Source organism: Oryctolagus cuniculus, chromosome 16 (genome assembly GCF_051225735.1).
Source record: "Oryctolagus cuniculus isolate XC-2025 breed Fujian yellow rabbit chromosome 16, ASM5122573v1, whole genome shotgun sequence".
NCBI lineage: Eukaryota > Metazoa > Chordata > Mammalia > Lagomorpha > Leporidae > Oryctolagus > Oryctolagus cuniculus.
In genome coordinates this window covers 3,012,207-3,031,821 of record NC_142882.1, presented here as the reverse complement: position 1 = coordinate 3,031,821, position 19,615 = coordinate 3,012,207, and the positions used below count along the sequence as shown (strand labels likewise).

The window sequence follows — 19,615 nt, the reverse complement described above, 5'->3', positions numbered from 1 at the left end:
GGAGGGAGGGGGTGGAGGAGGAGGAGCTGTGGGGTGGAGGAGCACCTGCTACCCCTGCCCCACCCCGGGGATGCAGGCCTGGGTCCTGGGGGGCCGGGGGAGCTAGGTTGGGAGGCACTTCCTCCACGTGCAGTTTAGGGGACACCTCAGGGATATCCTCAGAACCCGCCCATCTGCCAGCCTCCCCCTGAAGTCCAGCCCCATCCTCGCTGGGCTGGACCAGTGAGGTCAGCCCTGCCCGGCCTCCTGACCTCAGCTCCCGCCCTCCTCTCTGGTCTGTCCCTGCTGCAGCGACCAGGGAGGGCCTGTGAGCACCTGAGCCCCCCCCCCCCACCTGCCCCTCCACTGCCCACAGCCCTGCTTCAAGGTAGAAGCCCAGACCTGCGCACCTGCCCCGCTCTGTCCCCCCTCGCTCAGGCGACTCCTCACTGTTCCTCCCACACACACACATCAGGCCCCCCCACCGTGTGCCCCAGGGCCTTTGCACGTGCCAAGCCCACCATATTAGGCCCTCACTTCCTACGGTTCTCTGCTCAACTGTCGCCTTCTCATGCCATCTCTCCAAACCTCCCCCCCTCACCACCCATCCACCTCCATGGCGGCTTGAGCTCTGGGCACTGTCTCGACAGACCTGAACTTCTGTATACTCGTTTTCTTACTGTCCACCCGGGAGCTTGTGTCTCCTTTGCTGAAGACCCCTCCTCCACCCAGCACGGGCACACAGGGGCACTCTGCACACAGCTGGCCAATGATTAAATAAATGTTTATCCCAAATCCACGGTCAAGGGCCCCACGGTCCAGCTCCTTGGACTGCCAGTTTGCTAACAGGCGCCTGCTGCCCTCACTTCCTACATCTCCCCTGCTAGGCTGGGAGGGCCCCCTCCGCCGCCATCAGACTAGCCTGGGCCCTTGGAGTTTCTGCTCTGACGCTGGCGACCGCTAGGGGGCGCAAGATGCCCACCCTGCACCGGCTGCCCCAGCCTGGGTGCGGGGGAGGCTCCCGCACCGGCAGGGGGCGCAGCAGCGGGCCCCAGCCCGGGATTCCTCGGCTTTGCGGCCCTCCAGGCATCAACAGCTTTGCCGCCCTCAGTGTCCTGCCTGTGAAATGGGCAGCAACCCGCGTTCCGCCGCGCACAGAACTCCCGCGTGGGGTTCGGAGGCAGGGAGGGCGCTCCAGGGCCCCGGGTTCGAATCCCGGCTCGGGCTTCAGTGTGTGCGCCAACGTGATACCCCGACGCGACCTGGACAACGGGCGCTCTGCCGACGAGAGCTGCAGCCCCACACCGCGAAACCCGCAGCCCAAAAGCGAAACCCAGGCGGGCGGTCTGGAGGAAGCGCCCCTCCGTCACGACACAGCTGCGGCCACCTCTGGCTCCGTGGGCCGCCCCTCCCCCACCGGAACCACGAAGGGCGCGGAGGGAAACCTCGCCCACCCCACCCCGGCGCCGAGCGGCCACCCTGAGGTTCGCCCAGCTGGTGGGCGGGGCAGCGAGCCGGGGGCGGGGCCGCGGGAGAGAGGTGCCTGGCGTTCCCCGATGGGGCGGGGACTATGGGGAAAGCTGTGACCGACAAGAGACGGGGTGGGGCCAGAGCCTGGGAGGCGGGGTTGGAGGCGTGGTCATCGGAGGGCGTGGGCGGGGCCTGGCGGGGCAGGCAGGGAGGGGCCGGGAGCCGCAGATCCTCGGTTTCTGCCTCGGGAGAGCCCCGCAGGTGTACCCCAGGTGAGCGCGGGGGTCTCCCCTGGAGGGATTATTGGGGTGCCAGGTGAGGCCAGCGTCCATCCGCGGACGAGGTCCCCGAGGGAGGGAGACGCCGGGCGGCGTCCCGCGTGGCCGCGCCCCTGGGCGCCCCTGGGTGTGCACCTCTCTCCTCATCGCGGAAGACTCCGTGTGCTGGTCACTGTCCCTGCGCATGCATGCTCATGGCACGTCCAGCAGGAACAGGACTGTCCCCTCCCCCTTCCCAAGTAAATTTTATCCCGGAGGACTCAGAGGCAGGGGGATGACTTAGTTGGCCTCGGGCTGACCCTCATCCTCTCTCACTAAGGGGGTGGGGGGAAGCCCTTGAACTTGGCATTGGGAGACCGGAATTCTGAGGCCGCAGGGCCTGGCACAGCTGGCGAACAGGAAGTGCACAGGTATTCCGAAGACACACCTGGTCCCAGGTATGCAGCGCCGGGAGCCAGCTCCACGCCCATAAAGCCCGGGCTGCTCTGAGAACTTCCTGGCCCTTCCAGGCCCACAGCTGGCCGCCTCCGGAGACAGCAGGACTCCTCCTGCCGGTCCTCTGCAGAACCCCAGCCCTCCCCAGGCCCTGGGGGGAACCCTGGCAGGCAGGTGGGCCTGCCAGGTGGGAGGAGTGAGGGGCAGGCGCCCTTCTTCCTTTGCCTCCAGGGTCATTTTCTCCGCCATTCGCCAGAGTGGAGGGCTCCACTTTTCTCCCCTTCTGGGCACTGGCACAGGGATGGCTCTCAGGAGCTGGAGCCAGGGAGTTATGTCCCTCTGCCTACAAGGTGTCCTCACCCAGGGCCACCGGCTGTCTCCTGGACCCTTCCAGCTGTCAGCAGGGCAACCAACCCCCCTCCCCAGCCCGGGGCCACTTCCAGAATGTTCTCCTGCTCCCTGACGCCCCAGCTCCGTCCTGTCCTAGCCCTACATGAAATTGTATAAAATATAGTTATTTACAAACAAATCTATACTGCTCATCTGTATGTAAAAATACAGAGACTCTGGCTATGCGAAATGATTAGATACATATTTATGTAATATGTAACATCTTTACATTATGTATATATATCATCAGCTAGTTGCATGTTAAGGTTTGGTGGAGTGTAGCTGCTGTCTCCCCAGATGTGGAAGAAGCTATCCCTGGCCCTCAGGAAGCAGGGCTAATTGTTCCCATTTTACAGATGTGGCAGACTGAGGTCTGTTGAAAGTGCCGAGCTCCACCCTGGCACCCCCTACTGCAATAGCTCCATGCAGGTGCCTCAGGATGGAGAGGACCTCGCCGGCCAACCCTGGTACCACGGCCCCCTGTCCCGCCAGGTACGGCCCCTGCATGGCCTCAGCATCGTTGGGGTAGGGGGTGCTTCCCACCTTGGACCTGCCTGGGACCCCTGTGTTGTGGATGAGGTGCTTGGGGCAGAGGGCTGTTGGGAGAGGGGACTGGGGACTGACCAGGAGTCACGTATATTGTGCTGTGATGGTGTTGAGAATGGTTGTGGAGATTATAAAGGATCCAGATGCTCTCAGAACCACCCCCCTCCCAGCCCTTCCCATCCCACCTGCAGGGCCCCTTCTCCTTCTCAATCCAAAGACCCCTCCCCCAACCCCCACCACGCATACCTCCCACTCAGGAGACCCGAGGCCCTGAACCTGCAATGAAGTCAGTTTGGACAGTACGGCAGGGTGGTTTAGACCCCACAGTCTGGGGCCAGCCCTCCTGGGCTCCAATCCCTGCCCTACAGCACACATTCCAGGCCTTCAGGCCTCAGTTTGTCACACCTGTGAAATGGGACTAACATCTACCCTCTCCCCTTGTTGCCAGCACTGAATGAGTTAATCCCCTTTGCATCGCGAGCAGTGTCTTGGGGGCAGGAGAGGCCGCACCTGTGTCCACTGAGGTTAGGGTCACTACCCAGCCCCCAGCCCCAGCTCCACACTGCCTCTCCCAGGGGTCCCGGCCCTCCCAGAGCTGCTGGCCTAAGGCTGCTTGAAGATTTTTATAAAGGAAAGGTTGACGGTACCCCAGTCTGATGGATGCCCAGGGCCCTTTTCTTATGCCGGAAGTTGCATTGGTCAACCACGGGCAGCGGCTGCAACAAGCCTTCCCAAGCCATCGCCAGTGAAATAATCAGCATCTATGGACTTGGCCATGTGCCCGTCAGAGATCCACAATCCAGCCGAGGCCCGAGTCTGTTCTGCATCTGTGTCATCCCACGAGGCTTTGGGGGTGTGCAGCTGACGGAGGAAAGAACCGGCAGGAATGTACCAGAAGGTTTTATGAGCCAGCTCTGGACACATTTCCCACAGCACTTCTGCTCCTCTCCCATTGGTCAGATCTTATCACATGACAACCTAACTGCAAGGGATTCTGGGAAATGTAGTCCAGCTGTGTAGTCTGATACAAAACTATGCCTGCAAGCCACAGAGGTTTCCCTGGGGTGGGGTGCATTGGGGAAGGAGGCCTCCTTACCTGCAGGTCCAGGCTCATGCCCTCTTCCATCCTCAGAAGGCTGAAGCTCTTCTCTTGCAAGATGGCGACTTCCTGGTCCGGGCCCCTGGGTCCCGCGGGGGCCCCCCTGTGATCTCGTGCCGCTGGCGGGGCCTCGCCCTGCACTTCCAGGTGTTCCGCGTGGCCCTGCGCCCCCGCCCGGGCCGGCCCGCAGCCCTCTTTCAGCTGGAGGACGAACAATTCCCCAGCATGCCCGCCCTGGTGCATAGCTACGTGGCCGGCCGGCGCCCACTGTCGCAGGCCACGGGGGCTGTGGCTTCCAGGCCTGTGGTGCGGCAGGGGCCTCTACGACGCAGCTTCAGCGAGGACGCCCTGATGGACAGCCCTGCTCAGGAGGAGCCGCTCAGGTACCCACCATCTCTGGGCCTCTTTGGCTGCACCCCACACTCTCCCCCTGGGTTTCCTGTTGAGAATTGAAGCCCCATCATTCTTGGGGGTGGGAGGCTGAACTGTGCACTATAGATGTTGATGCCAGGAGACATGTGCCCCCCACACACTCGTTGCCATGGGTCCCCTGGGGGTAGATCCCCTGGTCTGGGAGAGCTCAGAACACCTGCCTAGATGCAGGATTTCCCAGGCACCGTGGCGTGGGGCCTGCCCTGCCTTGGCTGGGACTACTGGTCTGTCCCACCTCTGCCCCCCTCCCAGGGCCAGGAAGTGGAGCAGCAGTCAGCCTGCAGATCTGGAACACACAGGTCAAACAGGACAAGATGACCCTGGAGCAGGTGAGGGCCCACCTGGACAGCACACGGTCACTCACCCTCTCGAAGCCTCAATTTCCTGCTGTGGAAAGTTGGGACAAGAATGTCCTCAGAGTTGTCAGAGTGGTTTAAAAAAACACCCCAGAAAATGCATGGCTGCAATTATTCCCGGAAGCCCTACTTGCTCTGGCCACGGCTGACCTGTGTAGCAACTCCTGCCCTGTGCCCTCTTCACTCCTTCCCGTGGGTTCCTGCCCCAGGACCTTTGCACCTGAGGTTTCCACCACTGATGGAAACATTCCCATTCCCACAAGTGTTTTCTGATTGGCTCCTCCTCATCCAATGTGAGTTCTTCAAAGTGGGCGACCGTGGTGGTCCCACCTGGGAGGAAGACTCACTGGCAGGCCCGGTTTCCCTGGCCCCCCACCCACTCAACACGAGGCCTCACCTCATGGTGGGCACTGGACTAAGTCCTAGGACACAGCCATGAACATGACAGATGAAAAGCCCCGTCCGAGGGGTGCCACTGTCCCATTTCTTAGAAACCAATGTACCACGAACAGAAAAACAATTAGTGAATTGTCTGTGCTTTGAGGTAAAAATTTATGGGAGAACCAAGTCAGGGAGACTTGGGATCTTGTGGGGAAAGGTTTGAAGAAGACGAGGGAGAGGGAATGCAGATGAGGGAGGTGGAGAGTGACTCAGGCAGCGAGAGTGGCCCATGCAAAGGCCCTGGGGTTGGGTTGAGAGCCCACACTGCTACATTCAGGCAAAAGGAGGTGTATGGACCAGGAGCAGAAGTGAGAACAGCAGAGGGAGCCCTGGGGCTCAGTGGGGCACTTTTGTCTACAGTGAGGACTACTTGGGGAGCTTTTGAGTTCCTACAACAGCCCCGATTTAAATGCTTTAAACAGACCCCATTAAATGCATGTAGAGTGTCCCCAAAGCCTTGGTACAGGTGTAAGTTCTAATAAATCCGGAGCTAAATGCGCCACACCCAGAAACGATGTCATCTGTGGGTTTAGTACGCTCTGTTTCCTTCACACTTCTGCAACTTGAGTGCATAACGTGTAGATGGACAGATAAAGGCAGATGAGTGACAGGTGACGGAAAAAGATGATTAACGCTGCATGACAAAGACAGATGACAGGTCCACAGATTTAGGTAGAGGGTCGCTAAATGACAGATATCCATGTTAGGTAGCTAAAGATAGATGATAGAAAAAGACAGATGACAGAAATGATTGATAGATGATGGAGACGCACGATGGAGAGATACAGATGACAGATGAGAGTCGCATTGATTTTTGGTCTGTGCTTACCACCTTTGAGAGAGAGAGAGAGAAGAGAGAGATTGACTTTCAATCTGTCCTTGCCACCGTCCATCTAAGGGACAAGAGGAAAGAATTTAGAGTTAAAATGTGGATTCAGAATTCACAAGCTACACAGGCACAGAGAAGGGAGCCTTCCTCTGTCAGCGCACGGCACGCATGATGAAGCTGCTGGCGCTCCCACCTGTGCCAAGGTGGGCTGCGACATCTGCTCCTTGGTTGAATGAGCAGATCAATCAGGATGGGGGCGGAGGGAGGCCAGAAACCTCCCCAGCGCCACCTCTCTTCTCTGTCTCCTCCCACTGCCCCCTACCCCGATGATACCCAGGAGCCGCAGCGATGCCAGTGTGCACCCTGCCCAGGATGGGCAGTGACCCCACGCTGCTGAAGGGCCCGACTCCCCTGGGGACCGTTGCCGACAGTCTCAGGGCCTCTGACGGGCAGCTCCACACCAAGGCACCGACCAAGCCCCTCCGGACCCCATCCCTGGCCCTGCCTGAAGCCCTGGCGTGCACCCCAACCTACTGCGAGCTGGTGCCCCGAGTGCCCAGTGCCCACAAATCGCCCCCCAGCCAAAGGTGCCCAGAGCCAGAGTCCCCATGGTGGGAGGCGGAGGAGGAGGAGGAAGAGGATGGATGTTTTATAAGACCACAAGCAGAGGTCTCTTTCTGCCCCCCTGCCCACCCCTCCTGCCTGCTGGGCCCCCAGAATCGGCCCCTGGAGCCCAAAGCCTTGCACACTCTACGTGGCCTGTTCCTGGAGCATCATTCTGGGAGTACTGCCCTCCACCTGCTCTTGGTGGACTGCCAGGTAGGTCGCCTGCCAGGTAGGTCGCTACCAGGCAAAGCACAGCCACACCTGACCAGCCGCATCCCCGCCCGCAGGCCACAGGCCTCCTGGGAGTTACCAAAGATCAGCGGAGCGCCATGGGGGTGGCCTCTGGCCTGGAGCTGCTCACACTTCCCCATGGGCATCGCCTGAGACTGGAACTGCTGGAGAGGTGAGCCTCGGACCCCTGCTTCGGGGGCTGATCGCCTCCCCCAGGGTCTCCAGATATTCACAGCCTCCGAGGCAGGGGTGGGGGGTGAGCAATGCCCCTTCACGCCCGTCCTAGCCCCGCATCCTTGCGCTTCGCCCCTGCAGGCACGAGGTGCTGGCCCTAGCCGGGGCGCTGGCCGTGCTGGGCTGCGCGGGGCCGCTGGAGGAGCGCGCGGCCGCCCTGCGGGGCCTGGTGGAGCTGGCGCTGGCGCTGCGGCCGGGGGCGGCGGGAGACCTGCCCGGGCTGGCGGCGGTCATGGGCGCCCTGCTCATGCCCCAGGTGCGCGGGGAGCAGGGATGGGGAGGAAACCGGAGGGCGAGAGACTGGGAAAAGGGAGAGGACGCACGCTCGGCTCTCCGCCCCCAGGTGTCACGGTTGGAGCGCACGTGGCGCCAGCTCCGACGGAGCCACACGGACGCCGCGCTGGCCTTCGAGCAGGAGCTGAAGCCACTAATGCGGGCTCTGGATGAGGGCGCGGGTGAGCGAGGGTCCCAGTTTTGACGCGAATCGCATCTAGAGCTAGGCTCCACCCCCCCGCTCTAGGCTTCGTCCTTACCCAGTCCCTAAGCCCTGTGCCCGACCTAGGCCACGCCCCTGCCTTGGGCCCTTAGACCTGCCCTCTTCCATAGGCCACGCCTCCTCTCTTCCTATCTACATCCTGGGCTCCGCCCCTTCCCTGAGTCTCCGCCCATCCCCATGCACCGACTCTTGCTCCAGTCTCAGGCACCCGGTTCACCCTAGCCCCGCCTCCTTTGCTGGATCCGTCTTCACTGGGGTCGCACCGGGACCTTCCCTTAGCCCCGCCCTCTAAACCACGCCCCTTCCCTAGGTCCCGCCCCGGTCCCTCCCCGCGGCGCCCCCTTGCGTCCGCCTCAAATCCCGCCTCCGACTCGTTTCCCACCCTCGGCTCCCCCTCCGCAGGCCCCTGCGACCCCGGCGACGTGGCGCTGCCGCACGTGGCGCCCGCGGTGCGCGCGCTGGAAGGCGAGGAGCCCGCGGGGCCGCTGGAGGAGAGCTGCGAGCGGCTGCTCCGCACCTTGCACGGAGCGCGGCGGGCCGCACGGGACGCGCCCAGGTTCCGCCAGGCAGCGGCCCGGCGCCTGCGAGGTGAGCTCGCCCTGTGCGCGGGACCAGCCCTGCCGCGACGCCCCTGCGCCCCCAGTCCTGGGTGGCGGCCCCCGGCCGCAGCCACAGAGACTCCCCCCCGCCCCGCCTGCAGCGGGTCTTCGTCCCCAAGAGCGCCCAGCGCCCCCGGGCGCTTAGAGCCACCCTGCTTCCTCTCCCGGGGCAGCCTGGCCCCCAGGCCCCCTCCCCTGGGCCGTTCCTGCGGTCCCTGGCGACCTCTCCCCTAGGAGGCTTGCGGGGCTGCCCGGACCCGAAGCCCCACCCTCCTTGCCCGGCCCCAGATCCCGCCCTGGAATAGCCGCTCCTCCCCACCCCCAACCCCCCGCCGTGCCCCCTGGGCCACCGGAGCGCCGCGCCCTCGCTGCAAGGACCCAGGAGCCCCTTCGCGCTGTCCCCGCCCGGCTATCCCAGGTGCTGGGGCAGAGTTCCTCTCGGCCCCGGTCGGATCAAAGTCCCCAGAGCCTCGGCAGGTGCTGCAGCCCCGCCCCCAGCCCACCTGACCCTGTCTGCCAGGATTCCGGCCACACCCGGCGCTCAGGGAGGCCTTGACCACCGGCTTCGTGCGGCGGCTGCTGTGGGGGAGCCGGGGCGCAGAGGCGCCGAGAGCCGAGCGCCTGGAGAAATTCCAGCGGGTCCTCACCGTCCTGTCGCAGCGCCTGGAACCGGACCGCTGAGGGCGCAGGCCCCTCCCTCGCACCGGGGACCCGCCTTCTGCCTCCCAGGTTGGCCGAGCCCACAAACCCTTGGGGCCCGGCCGCGTGCACTTGCGGATTCTCACCGGCACGAGGCCTCGCAGGTCTGGCTTCAGACACCAGCATTCAGATTCTACTCTGCCCTTTAAAAGCTGTGTGACTGGGGCGGGCGCTGTGGCCTAGCACGTAAAGCTGCCACCCGCAGTGCCAGCATCTCGTATGGGCACTGGTTTGAGTCCCAGCTGCTCCACTTCTGATCCAGCTCTCTGCTATGGCGTGGGAACGCAGTGGAGGATGGCCCAAGTGCTTAGGCACTTGCATCCGCATGGGAGACCCAGAGGAAGCTCCTGGCTCCTGGCTTCAGATCTGATCTGATCAGCCATTGCGGCCATTTGGGGAGTGAACCAACAGATGGAAGAACACTCTTTTTCTGCCTTTACCTCTCTCTAACTCTGCCTTTCAAATAAACTAAAAAAAAAAAAAAAAAAAAAAGCTGTGTGACTTCTAGCAGATCAGCTAACCTCTCTGTGCCTCCAACACAGTGTGCTTTTCAGGGCTTGTAGGGGATTAAAGTCTCAAGGTTTCAAGGAGATCCTGATGAGTGGACATGCCTGGTACACAGTAGGCACTCCATAATTAGTACCAACTGTTAGCTGTGTGGGGTGTGGTGTTTCTCTCTCCATCCCAGCACCCAGGGATCAAGCCACAGCCCTGGAAAGGGTGGGGCCTGCCCAAGGTGGCCTCCGAGCTCACCTCCCCCTCTTCCTCCCCGCTGTGTGGCTTGCAGAAGAAGGGGGATTTTGAGGCCCCCAGCCCCAGGACCTATATCCCCTAAAATAAGGCGGATGCCCAGAATTTTATATAATATTTTTTATATAATATAAAACAACGGCCCACGCCGAGAGGCAGGAAGACTTGGAACATGAGTATGTACATCCGACGGTAGAAGGCACAGCGGGTCTGTCTGGGTGACAGGTGGCACTGGGGAGGTTGGGGTGTGGGGGGGCGCGGGTTACACAGGTCTCAGCTGAAGCCACAGGGGCAGAAAAATAAAGTGCATAGGTCCTGGGGCCCCCCTCTGTGGCCCAGAAGCAGCAGCTGCCACCCCCCACTTCTTCCCGCCTCTGGCAAGGTTCAGTTGAGTGTGACCCGGAGATAAGAAGTGGGCACGTAGCCCTCGCCCCCCTGTTTCCTTCTGACTCGCGTCCAGCCGTCTCCTTTGTCTTCTTCTATGAGGCTGAGGTCCTCCCCCTCGGCCATGGAGATGGTGCCCTCGCTGGACCCTATGGAGCAGGTGGGGGGGGGGGGTCAGGACGCGGCCAGGGATGCTCCCATCCCTAGCCCGCACAGGCCAGCCCCACCTTCGAAGTGGTAGATGGCTACGCAGTGGCCTATGGGGGACGCGGGCTCCTCTTCAAAATCCTCATCGAACTCCGTGTAGATGGGGCCGTCCTGAGCCTCTTCCGAGGGCGCCTCTGGCACACTGCTTGGGGAGGGGTGCGGCAGGTCAAGGGGAGCCCGCCCTCCCCGGGGCCACTCCCATCCCCCACCCCCACCCCGCCACCGCCGCTTCACTCACCTCCCCTTGTTTTCCTGGGATCCGCTCTTGTTACTGTCGCTGTCCGCCGGTGGGGCACTGCTGGGGGGATCCGGGGGCTGCGTGTGCCGGCCCAGGCTGTCCCCTCGGTTGCTTATAACTCTGCTTTCAGCTTCCGCCAGCCAGGCCTGGAAGGAGGGGGTCCCAGCATCCGTCAGGCCCAGGGCAGGGCTCCGGGGTCAGCCCTGAGCTCACCCTTGCACACCCAAGCCGGTGATGAGAAACAGCTGGGGCCTACCCCCCTCCCCGGTCCCCCAGGCGGTGACTCAGCTGGGCCTCTCCCCAGATCTCGGCTTACCTCATACTTCTGCACTTCCAGCTTCAGTCTTTCAATATTGCTCAGGGTTTCTGCGATCTGGGGCTCCAAGCTGGCGGGATCCCCCATCTGGGGGGTCTTCTCGTACACGTCCTTCATCTTCTTTAGGGCTTCCCTAGGACAAGATGGACAGGTGAGAGAGCGGGGTCCCCGGTGACTGCACAGGCAAAGCACGGATGCTGTTCTGTACAATACGCTGTGTTCCGTACAATTATTCCGCGAGAAAAAGAAAGAATCGGGGGCCGGCGCTGTGGCACAGTGGGTGAAGCCGCCACCCGTAATGCCAGCATCCCATATGAGCATGGGTTCGAGCCCTAGCTGCTCTGCTTCTGGTCCACCTCTGGAATAATGCACCTGGGAAGGCAGTGGAGAAGTTCCTGCCGCCCTCATGGGAGACCTGGATGGAGCTCCTGGTTCCTGGCTTCAGCCTGGACCAGCCCTGGTCTTTGTGGCTATTTAGGGAGTAAATCTCAGATTAGAAGAGCTCTCTATCACTCGGCCTTTCAAATTGATAAAATCTTTTCTGCAAACTTAAAGGGCAAAAATTCAGGGTTTTGTTGTTGTCAAGCTAGGACAGATTCAAGAACTCAAATGTTAAGGTTCGTCTGCCCAGGTTCCGGGAGCAGTGATCTCGGGTTATGTTATCAAACCCTGGCCTCAGTGTGCTCATCCTGAAAATGGAGATAGGGAATATGTCCAAAAAGTTCGAGAAAAGAGGAACGAAAAGACAAGCTTGGGCGGTCAAGACACCCACATCCCACATCAGAGGGCCTGGGGTTTGACACCTGCTTCCAGCTCCTGACTCCAGCTCCCTGCTAGTGCAGACCCTGGGAGGCAGCAGCCATGGCTCAAGTGCCTGGGCCCTGCACCCACGTGGGAGACCCTAATGGAGCTCCCAGCTCCTGGCTTCCACCTGGGCTAGCCCTGGCTGTTGCAGCCATTTGGGGAGTGAGCCAGAGAACAGAGGCTTGCCCGCTCTCTGTCTGTCTGCCTTTCAAATAAATAAATCTTTAAAAAGAAAAAAAAAGCTTCGTGGAAGATGGAATTAAAAGATACATCAACTTTGGTGAAACACATGTTTAGCCGTCTCCAAAATGCTTACGGAAAGTGTGTATTTTGAAAAAACTGGATTTAAAAAAAAATGATCATGCACCAAAAACAAACGTGGCTGTCAATCCCATTTTTCCACCAGTTTTTGAAGTGCGTACAGGAACAGGCAGCTCCGGGCTCAGCGGCCTCCCTGATCCGACCATGGTACAGAAGAAACTGAGGCATCCGAGGTGGGTGGGTGGCAGCTGATGGGGACAGAGCTGGAACTTAAAAGCTGCCCGGCCACGGCCTCTTCGGCCTCTCCACGCCGAACACCAGGAGCCCCAGGGCTCCAGCGAAACCCGACAGCAGCACGAATTGTTTTGTCCAAGAGGTCATAAGCAAACGGCAAAATATAATTTGGCTGCCTGCTTCCTGTTACATAACAAGACTGGGAAGAGAGTCTTCTTGCTTGGAAACAGTGAGTAAAGTTTTTCTTCTTTTCCACACTGGCCGAGGTTTTTATTGTTAATATTTTAAGTGTCTGAGCCATCTGATGGATACCCATTTGCTTCATTTTTTTTTCTTTTAGCCAATGAATGTGGTGATTAGATGGATCGATTTTTGCGGTATTGAACCATCTTTGCATTGTTGGAACAACAGGACTGAGGGTATGCATGCGTGTTTTCTCCCCTTAAAAAAAAAACGTTGATTTTTTTTTTTTAATGATGGCTACATGGTTATCCCATGACATTTGTTGTGGCCATTTTTAAGCATTCACATGGCTATGCATCGTGGGAAACTTTTCTAATGTGCCAGGAGATTCGCCCAGCTAGGATTTGGGGTCTAAGACCCACTAAGTCCCCACTGCTTGGCTTCCAGCCCAGCTCCCTGCTAATGCACCTAGGAAGGCAGCAGAGGACGGCCCAGGTCCCTGTGCCCCTGCAGGCACGTGGGAGACCAGGATGGAGCTCCTGGCTTCAGCCTGGTCCAGCCCCGATCATAGCAGCCATTCGGGGAGTGACCCAACAGATGGGAGATTCTCTCTCTCTCTCTCTCCTCTCCCTCTCTCTGTAACTCTGCCTTTCAAATAAATGCATACAGAACGGGAAGGAACTCTGGTCCCAGTGCGGGGGAGGTGTCTGAAGACCCCCTGAGCAGCGCCATTGGCTGCTGGGCTTTCCTGCCAGCCAGCCTCCCACCCTACCTCTGGTCCACCTCCTTCTGTAGCTCTCGGCTGCGTTCTTCCAGCTGCTGTTGGAGCCGCTTTCTCTGCTGCTCTGGGGGCAGGTGGCTGAAATCCTCAGTCACCACAGTCTGCGGAGTGTGGGGGAGGGGGGAGAGGACAATGGCTGGGACCCTGGACTCTCAGCGTCCAGGCCAATCTGCACACTCTTGAGTCCACTCCCCCCGCCCCGGCTGAGGTTCTGCGGGGGGCGGGGCACGGCCATGCACGGAGCCAAGCAGGAAAGGGGGGCCCAGCCGGCCGCAGGAAGCGAGCCCAGGGTCCCCCCACCCGGCCACCGGGCAGGCTGGGACGGCCTCCCCCACGAGGCCTCACTTACCGCACGGCCACCTCGGAGGCTGCGGAGGGACGCTAGCCGCGGTTTGACTGACTTACTGATCTCGCTCAATAGGGCCAGGGGGTCGAGGCCGGAGCGGGGGGATGGGGGCCCGTTAGGCAATGCCGGGGGCAGGGAACCCCCCAGTGGGGAGAGGGGAGGGGAACGCAGCTACCGGCGGGGGCCAGGGGGAGAGGTGGGTCCGGGACATGGGAGGAGGTAGAAGAGGATGGAAAGAGGCCAGAAAGAAAAAATGGAGAAAGATAAAAAAAAAAAGAAGAAAAAACACGGTAAGGAAAACACAACTTAAGATGTATGATCACACACAGAAAATGCGTGCAAGAGTGAACACAGAAATGCCAGGGGTGGTGGGGAGGGTGTGAGGCTGTGAGCCCAAAGGCCAGACCCTGCCCCCACCTCTCCTGGAAGGAGGCCCCCTGGGGCTGCAGCTGGTCTCCACCAGGCTTTCTGGGCTCACAGTCTAGAGGGCGGGAGCAACATGCAGGCGGCCAATGAGGTCTCAGACACAGAAGCCAGAGGGCGGGCGAGCTGAGAGAGGGCTCCAAGGTGGAGGCATCATGGGGGGTGGAGGGGGGCGGGCAGCCAGGGGCCCGCAGGTGTCCGTGGAGTGGGGGTGGTCCCCAAGGAGAAATCAAAAGCAGTATCGGATGAACGGACCCCAGGTCGGCCGAGAGGAAGCATTGTCAAAGGCACCGACTAGGAGTGTCCGGGTGTATGCCCAACACCGAAAACCAAAACACCCAAGGGGGAAAAAGAGCATCAGATGTGGTGGCCCAGGGAGCCACCAGGGCATTGGAGGAAACCCTGGGGGGCTTCTAGGAGGTGGTGTCTCAAGCCCTCGGGCCAGCCCTGAACTCCACAAGCAGGTCTTCTCCTCCCATTCTGAGAACAGCAGGCAGACGCCACAGGCTCCCCCTGCTACACACACACACACACACACACACACACACACACACACTGGTCCCCCCAGCCTCTGGGGACTCCCAGGCTGATGGGCCCGCCCGCTCGCCTTCCTTCCCTCCAGCCCGGGCCAGCAGCCAAGAGGAAAATTCCTGCCCGGGACTCGGCGTTCAGGCAGCTGGGGCTGAGTCAGTGGGGGCCCCCGTTGTCCCCACTCACGGGCCCCGGCCCCCACCTTGCTCTTCTTGCCGAAGGGCCAGCGCTTGGCCCGGCTGCGGCCGGGGCCGCGGAGCTCCGGCCGCCCGTCCGCGGGGGTGCCCAGGCTGCTGTCCGAGGGCGCGCGGTTCATGGGCTGGCTGAAGTCTTCGAATTCTACATCACCAGGGCGGGCGAAGCCAGACTTGTGCAGCTCTATGAGGACCTGTGAGTCCTGGGGGAAGGGACGGGGGGGGGGGGGGAGGCAGTCAGGGGAGGGGCCGGAGGACGCGCCTCTTCTCCTCCCCTGTGCCCGGCTCTCGGCCCATGGGACCCGGATGAGGCACCCACATTCTTGGCGTCCACGGCTTCGGCAGCCACCTTCATGCCTTCCAAGCACTTGGCAATGATGGGTACCACCTGCAGCTCAGCCTCAGACAGGAGCCCGTACCCGGCGCCCAGGCGGGAGGCGCGGCGTTCATCCATGTCCTGCAGCTTCTAGAAGGGGCAGAGGTGGCCTGGGTGACTCACTCAGCAAACACGGGGATGCTCCTCGCACTGGCCCCAGCCCCAAGCCCGGTCTGGTGGAAAAGACCCAGATGCAACCAGATTCCCGCCCGACGCAGTTCAGGGAGAGACACAAGGCCGTTGGGGGCACAGGGTGGGGAGGGGGGGCATCTCAGAGGATGCCCCTTGCCTAGGGAGCCGGGAAAGCCTCTCCACCCCAGCCAGGCAAGGAGTGGCAGTGGGAAACGGAGCAGAGCTAGACCCAGCAAAGACCCTCCCAGGGCCAGGAGTAGCCTTCGAGAAGACAGGGTTAAACTCGAGCCTTCTCGGAGGGATCGGAAGAGCTGGGGCTTCGAAAGGATGAGCAGGAGTTCCCAAAGGACAGAGAAACATCTGTGGCACACAGGAGTCACTGGAGCAGAAAGCACACCGGTCCTTCCTGCATGTCTGGCTCCCTTGCAATCCCGGGGTTGGGGAACCGGGCAGCTGGGGTTTTGACGTACGAGTAAGAGTTGGGATTTTTGTTGTTTTGTTCGTTTTTTTTTTTTTAAGGAAGGCGTGGGAGCCTGGGGCACTCACGTCGAATATCTGGGGCATCTGTGAGAAATAGAAGTGGGCCTGGTCGCGGTTGAACCGCTGCAGCTGGGCCGCGTACTCGTTCTTGCTCTCCTCGGCCATGTGACTGCGCAGGTGCGCTTGCTGCTTGGCCTGAAGGGCGGGGCGGGCAGGCGTCAGGGGCCTCCGCCCCATCCAGATGCCCGGAGTCCGGGGCCGGGCTCCGCGCATGCGCACGCACCTTCTCCACGTCCGCCTTGGTAGCGTTGATGTCTTGGTCCAGGCGCTCCGCGGTCTGAGCCGCCTTCTCCGCCTCGCGGCAGTCTCGCTCGAATTTGCGCTTGCTCTGCACAAGGGACGGAAGCGGAGTGAAGGAGCTGCCTGTCCCCAAGATGGGGGTCACTGAGCACAGTGGGGGACACGCCTGGGGCGGGGGGCGGGGGAGACAGGCAGTCGCGGCCAGGCAGGGAGGGCAGCTCGGGCCACTGCCTCGGGGAGCCGCGGCCCCCGCCAGCCGGCACACTCACATTCTCCAGCTGCTTGAAGCCGGTTTCCAGCTGCTGCTGGGCCCGCCGGCCCTCCTGGAAGTGCTAGGGGGAGAGGAGCCGCGAGAAACTTTTACCAGGGTCCTCCCGAAGCCCCACCCCGGCCCCCCGGCCCCCGGCCCCGGCCAGACCCAGGGCGCGGAGCCCTCACCATCTTCCTCTCCTGCCTCATCTCCTGCGAGTACTTGGCCAGTTCGAGACACACGCGCAACCCGAGGTTCTCGGCCACCAGCTCCCGCTGGCCCGCAAAGTCATTCACCTCCTGCAGAATCTGCACAAAGGACTGTTGCTGGCTGAACCTGGGAGACGTGGGGGAGGCGGGGACAGGGAGTCAGAGCCCCACCCCCGGACTCCCCACCACCACCTCCAGGTGGGATAAAGCCCCCAAGACACCCATCCCGAAGCAGTGGCAAGTTCTGGTCCACATCCCTCACGCGCTACCGGGGAGTGAGGTGCACTGCGGAACTGGGAGATTTTCGAGTCTTCGAAAGGAGAGGCACAGGTTTTGGAACTTGTGTGCATTGCCCCAGTGGGGCTGGGGCTGCACCCTGACTAATCGCCCTTTGTGGAGGTATTAATGGTGACAGTATCAGAATCCCCGGGGTAGAGGGGAGGGCAATGCCTCCAGGACCCCGGGAGGATCCAAAATCCTCACTAGCAACAGGCTAAGGCGCTCCTTGGGCCGCTGGCATTCCACATCAGAGTGCATGAGCTCAAATCCCAGGTCCACTTTTGATTCCAGCTTCCTGGGAATGCGCACCCTGGGAGACAGCAGTGATGGCCCTGCCGGCCACGTGGGAGACCCAGCCTGGCTGTCCCCAGCAGATGGAAGAGATCTCTCTCTCTAGCTGCCCCCCTCCAAAGTCCTGGCTGTTGTAGACATGTGCAGTATAAACCCAGCAGATAGAGATCTCATGCTTGCTTTCCTGTAAATAATCAATGTATTTTTTTTTTTTTTTTTGACAGGCAGAGTTAGAAAGTGAGAGAGAGAGACAGAGAGAAAGGTCTTCCTACTGTTGGTTCACCCCCTCAAGTGGCCACTACGGCTGGCACTGCACCGATCCAAAGCCAGGAGCCAGGTGCTTCCTCCTGGTCTCCCATGCATTCTAAAAAGTAAGCTGCATAGTGTTCTCGGCTACCTCGCCCCCTCCTGTACACCTTAAATCACCTGTAGCTGACATAGCCTCCTAGACAAGGTGAGTGCTACACTGTATCATTTAGGGACTAGCAGCACAGGGGTGGGACTGCGCATGTTCAGTGCACAGGTGATTTTGAAAATTCAAGTATTTTGAGACACAGTGCCCAGGGAAGGCTGCATTTACACCCAGCGAGATAAAGCCACCATAATCTCGCCTCACCTACGTTGGAGGTGGCTAGCAGCTCACCAAACACACTGCTGATGCCCAGAACTTTTTGGATTTTGCAGTGAGGAACTCAGAATAAAGTCAAGCGCTCCCGGGACAGTTAGGACAGGCAGGGGACCGCGGTCCTGAGTCCTGGGCAAACTCCCCTCAGCCTCACCTGAGCAGAACAGGACAAGTGGCTCCGTTCCCACGCCCACTTCTCAGATGAGGAAAACTGAGGCCCCAAAGCCGCAGGCCCAAGGTCACTCACTCTACAAGTGCTCGGGCCTCCCCGTGTAACAGGTAGGAAAGACAGAAGCCGAGCCAGGGAACCCCGCGCGGCCCCCCCACCGGCAGCCTAGCCCCGTGCCCCGGCCCCAGCCTCACTTGGATTCGGGGTCATCCTTGGGAAGCCTCTTGGGCAGGTACTTTTTCACCAGGTTCCTAAGGGGAGACAGAGGCGGGATGACTGAGCGCCCTGAGCCGCGGCCGCCCCCTACCCGGCCCGGCCGGGCCACGGGGTCTCCAGCCCTCCGGGTCTCACCGCAGCTGCTTGGCGTACGCCTGCTCCACCTCGGCGCGCTCCTTGACGAACTTTACGTATCGGTCCAGCAAGTCCAGCCCCCACTGCGTGTGGCGTTCCAGGACCTCGAACTGATCCTGGCGGGGGGGAGGGGACCGCAGGGCCCGGGTCGCGACCTAGGGACTTCGCGGCGCGCCCGGCTCCAGGGCCCCCGCGCTCTGCGGAGGAGGGGCTTCCAGGCACCGCCCCGGAGTGGCGCGGGGGCCGGCAGGAAACTGGCGGGAACCCCCTCCCCTTCCCGGGAAAGGGCCCCAGCCGGACGACGGGGTCTCCGTCTCCGAGCGGCCGAGAGGGGCGTGGAGCGGGGCGAGGCCACTCCCCTGCACAACCGTCCACCCCCCCGCCCCGCGCGCGCCCGGCTCCCCTAATCCCCCCCAGATTCCGGAAAATCCGGCCTGCCAGGCGTGAGTCAGGGCAGGGATCCCTGGCCGCTAGCTGGGGGCCCGCAGGGCCCGGGGGCAGGCCCCGAGCGCCCCCCGCCGCACCCCACGCGCGCCTCCATCTCCCCCGGGCTCCCGGAGAAGAGCCGACGGTGCGGGACCAGGGTGCGGGCGGAGACGCAGGCACTCGCCGCTCCCGGAGAGGGGAGGGGTCTTAGGTCCGGCCCGGACCTGGAGCGACCCTGGGGCTTCCCGGGCCCGGGGAGGGCAGGGTTGGAAGATCACTGGGGCCCGGGCTCGCAGCCCCCTCCCCCTCCGAGGGCGCCCCCAGCCTCCCGGGCGCTCCTGGGAGGTGGGCGGCCCTGGCGGGGCCCACGTGGGACACGGGACGGCCAGCCGGACAGGCGGGCGGCGGGCAGGGACCCAGGGGCCGTAAGATAAGCCGCGGGCCGCGCCGGGACGCCCAAAATAGGTGACCTCGCCCGGCCGCCCCGGCCTGGCCTGGGGACTCCGGCCCGTCGCGCTCGCGGCCCCGTGCCTCAGTTTCCCCGGGCCGCCCTGCGAGGTGGGTTTTCGCCCCCCGCCGCGGGGGTTCCGGGAAGCCCCCCAGAAACTCGTTGCGTCGGTGGCGCCCAGAGACCCTCGGCTCGGTGCGAGGGGAAGCGCGGAGGCCCCCCCGCAGCCCCCGCTGGGGTCCGCTGGGGACAAAAGGGGAGGGGGAGTCCGAACCCGAGCAGACGGAACTTGGAGAGGCGCCGATCGGACTCACCCACAACTCGGTGCCCCAATCCATGCTGCTCCCGCCGCCGCCGGCGCCGCCGCCCGCCACCCTCCGCCCCGAGACTCGGCCCGGGGCGGCGCGCCGACCCCGCCCCGCCCGCCCCGGACACGCCCACCCGGCCGGGACACGCCCCCGCGCGCTTTGCCCCGCCCCCTGCCCTGCGAGGAGACCGCGGGCGGGG

At 62.0% G+C, this 19,615-nt stretch overlaps 2 protein-coding genes across 16 annotated transcripts; one reads left to right on the top strand and one right to left on the bottom strand.

Moving 5' to 3' along the window:
- Positions 1 to 1,638: 1,638 nt before the first annotated feature.
- Positions 1,639 to 9,612, top strand: SH2D3A (SH2 domain containing 3A). Of its 10 annotated transcripts, none has more exons than XM_051829298.3 (10): positions 1,639 to 1,721; positions 2,909 to 3,044; positions 4,231 to 4,580; positions 4,882 to 4,958; positions 6,593 to 7,074; positions 7,149 to 7,264; positions 7,408 to 7,582; positions 7,670 to 7,781; positions 8,225 to 8,410; positions 8,942 to 9,612. In XM_051829298.3, exons 2-10 carry the CDS (start codon positions 2,976 to 2,978, stop codon positions 9,100 to 9,102), a joined length of 1,728 nt encoding a protein of 575 aa, XP_051685258.2. In that variant the 5' UTR covers positions 1,639 to 1,721; positions 2,909 to 2,975; the 3' UTR covers positions 9,103 to 9,612. The 10 variants fall into 10 exon arrangements, with proteins under 10 accessions (XP_051685258.2, XP_089172348.1, XP_089172346.1 ...); XM_089316222.1 differs by lacking the exon at positions 8,942 to 9,612 and having other exon boundaries at positions 6,593 to 6,842; positions 6,923 to 7,074; positions 8,225 to 8,365; XM_089316220.1 differs by having other exon boundaries at positions 4,345 to 4,580; positions 7,408 to 7,781.
- Positions 9,613 to 9,975: 363 nt separating this feature from the next.
- On the bottom strand, positions 9,976 to 19,564 carry TRIP10 (thyroid hormone receptor interactor 10). 6 transcript variants are annotated; one of them, XR_016223201.1, is made up of 15 exons: positions 19,423 to 19,564; positions 18,235 to 18,350; positions 18,078 to 18,134; positions 16,499 to 16,646; positions 16,330 to 16,392; positions 16,044 to 16,148; positions 15,827 to 15,955; positions 15,092 to 15,238; positions 14,781 to 14,975; positions 13,628 to 13,646; positions 13,270 to 13,379; positions 11,016 to 11,148; positions 10,700 to 10,845; positions 10,482 to 10,606; positions 9,976 to 10,403 (listed from the first exon to the last, which is right to left on the bottom strand). XR_016223201.1 is itself a non-coding variant. In XM_051829293.3 (15 exons), exons 1-15 carry the CDS (start codon positions 19,444 to 19,446, stop codon positions 10,255 to 10,257), a joined length of 1,815 nt encoding a protein of 604 aa, XP_051685253.2. In that variant the 5' UTR covers positions 19,447 to 19,564; the 3' UTR covers positions 9,976 to 10,254. The 6 variants fall into 6 exon arrangements, 4 of the variants coding, with proteins under 4 accessions (XP_051685253.2, XP_051685254.2, XP_051685255.2 ...); XR_016223200.1 differs by having other exon boundaries at positions 10,482 to 10,603; XM_051829293.3 differs by having other exon boundaries at positions 13,628 to 13,795.
- Between the last annotated feature and the right edge of the window lie 51 nt (positions 19,565 to 19,615).

What these genes read in the sequence shown, in the direction of transcription:
- TRIP10 (XM_051829293.3), bottom strand. Translation starts at nt 19,446, where the DNA reads ATGGATTGGGGCACCGAGTTGTGG. An exon ending in AAGGATGACCCCGAATCCAA is followed by an intron (nt 16,647 to 18,077) that starts GTGAGGCTGGGG and finishes CACGTCTCCCAG; the next exon opens with GTTCAGCCAGCAACAGTCCT. An exon ending in CCAAGGCGGACGTGGAGAAG is followed by an intron (nt 15,956 to 16,043) that starts GTGCGTGCGCAT and finishes CCCGCCCTTCAG; the next exon opens with GCCAAGCAGCAAGCGCACCT.
- SH2D3A (XM_089316219.1), top strand. Translation starts at nt 2,976, where the DNA reads ATGCAGGTGCCTCAGGATGGAGAGGACCTCGCCGGCCAACCCTGGTAC. An exon ending in GGCTCTGGATGAGGGCGCGG is followed by an intron (nt 7,782 to 8,224) that starts GTGAGCGAGGGT and finishes CCCCCTCCGCAG; the next exon opens with GCCCCTGCGACCCCGGCGAC. An exon ending in AGCGGCCCGGCGCCTGCGAG is followed by an intron (nt 8,411 to 8,941) that starts GTGAGCTCGCCC and finishes CCTGTCTGCCAG; the next exon opens with GATTCCGGCCACACCCGGCG.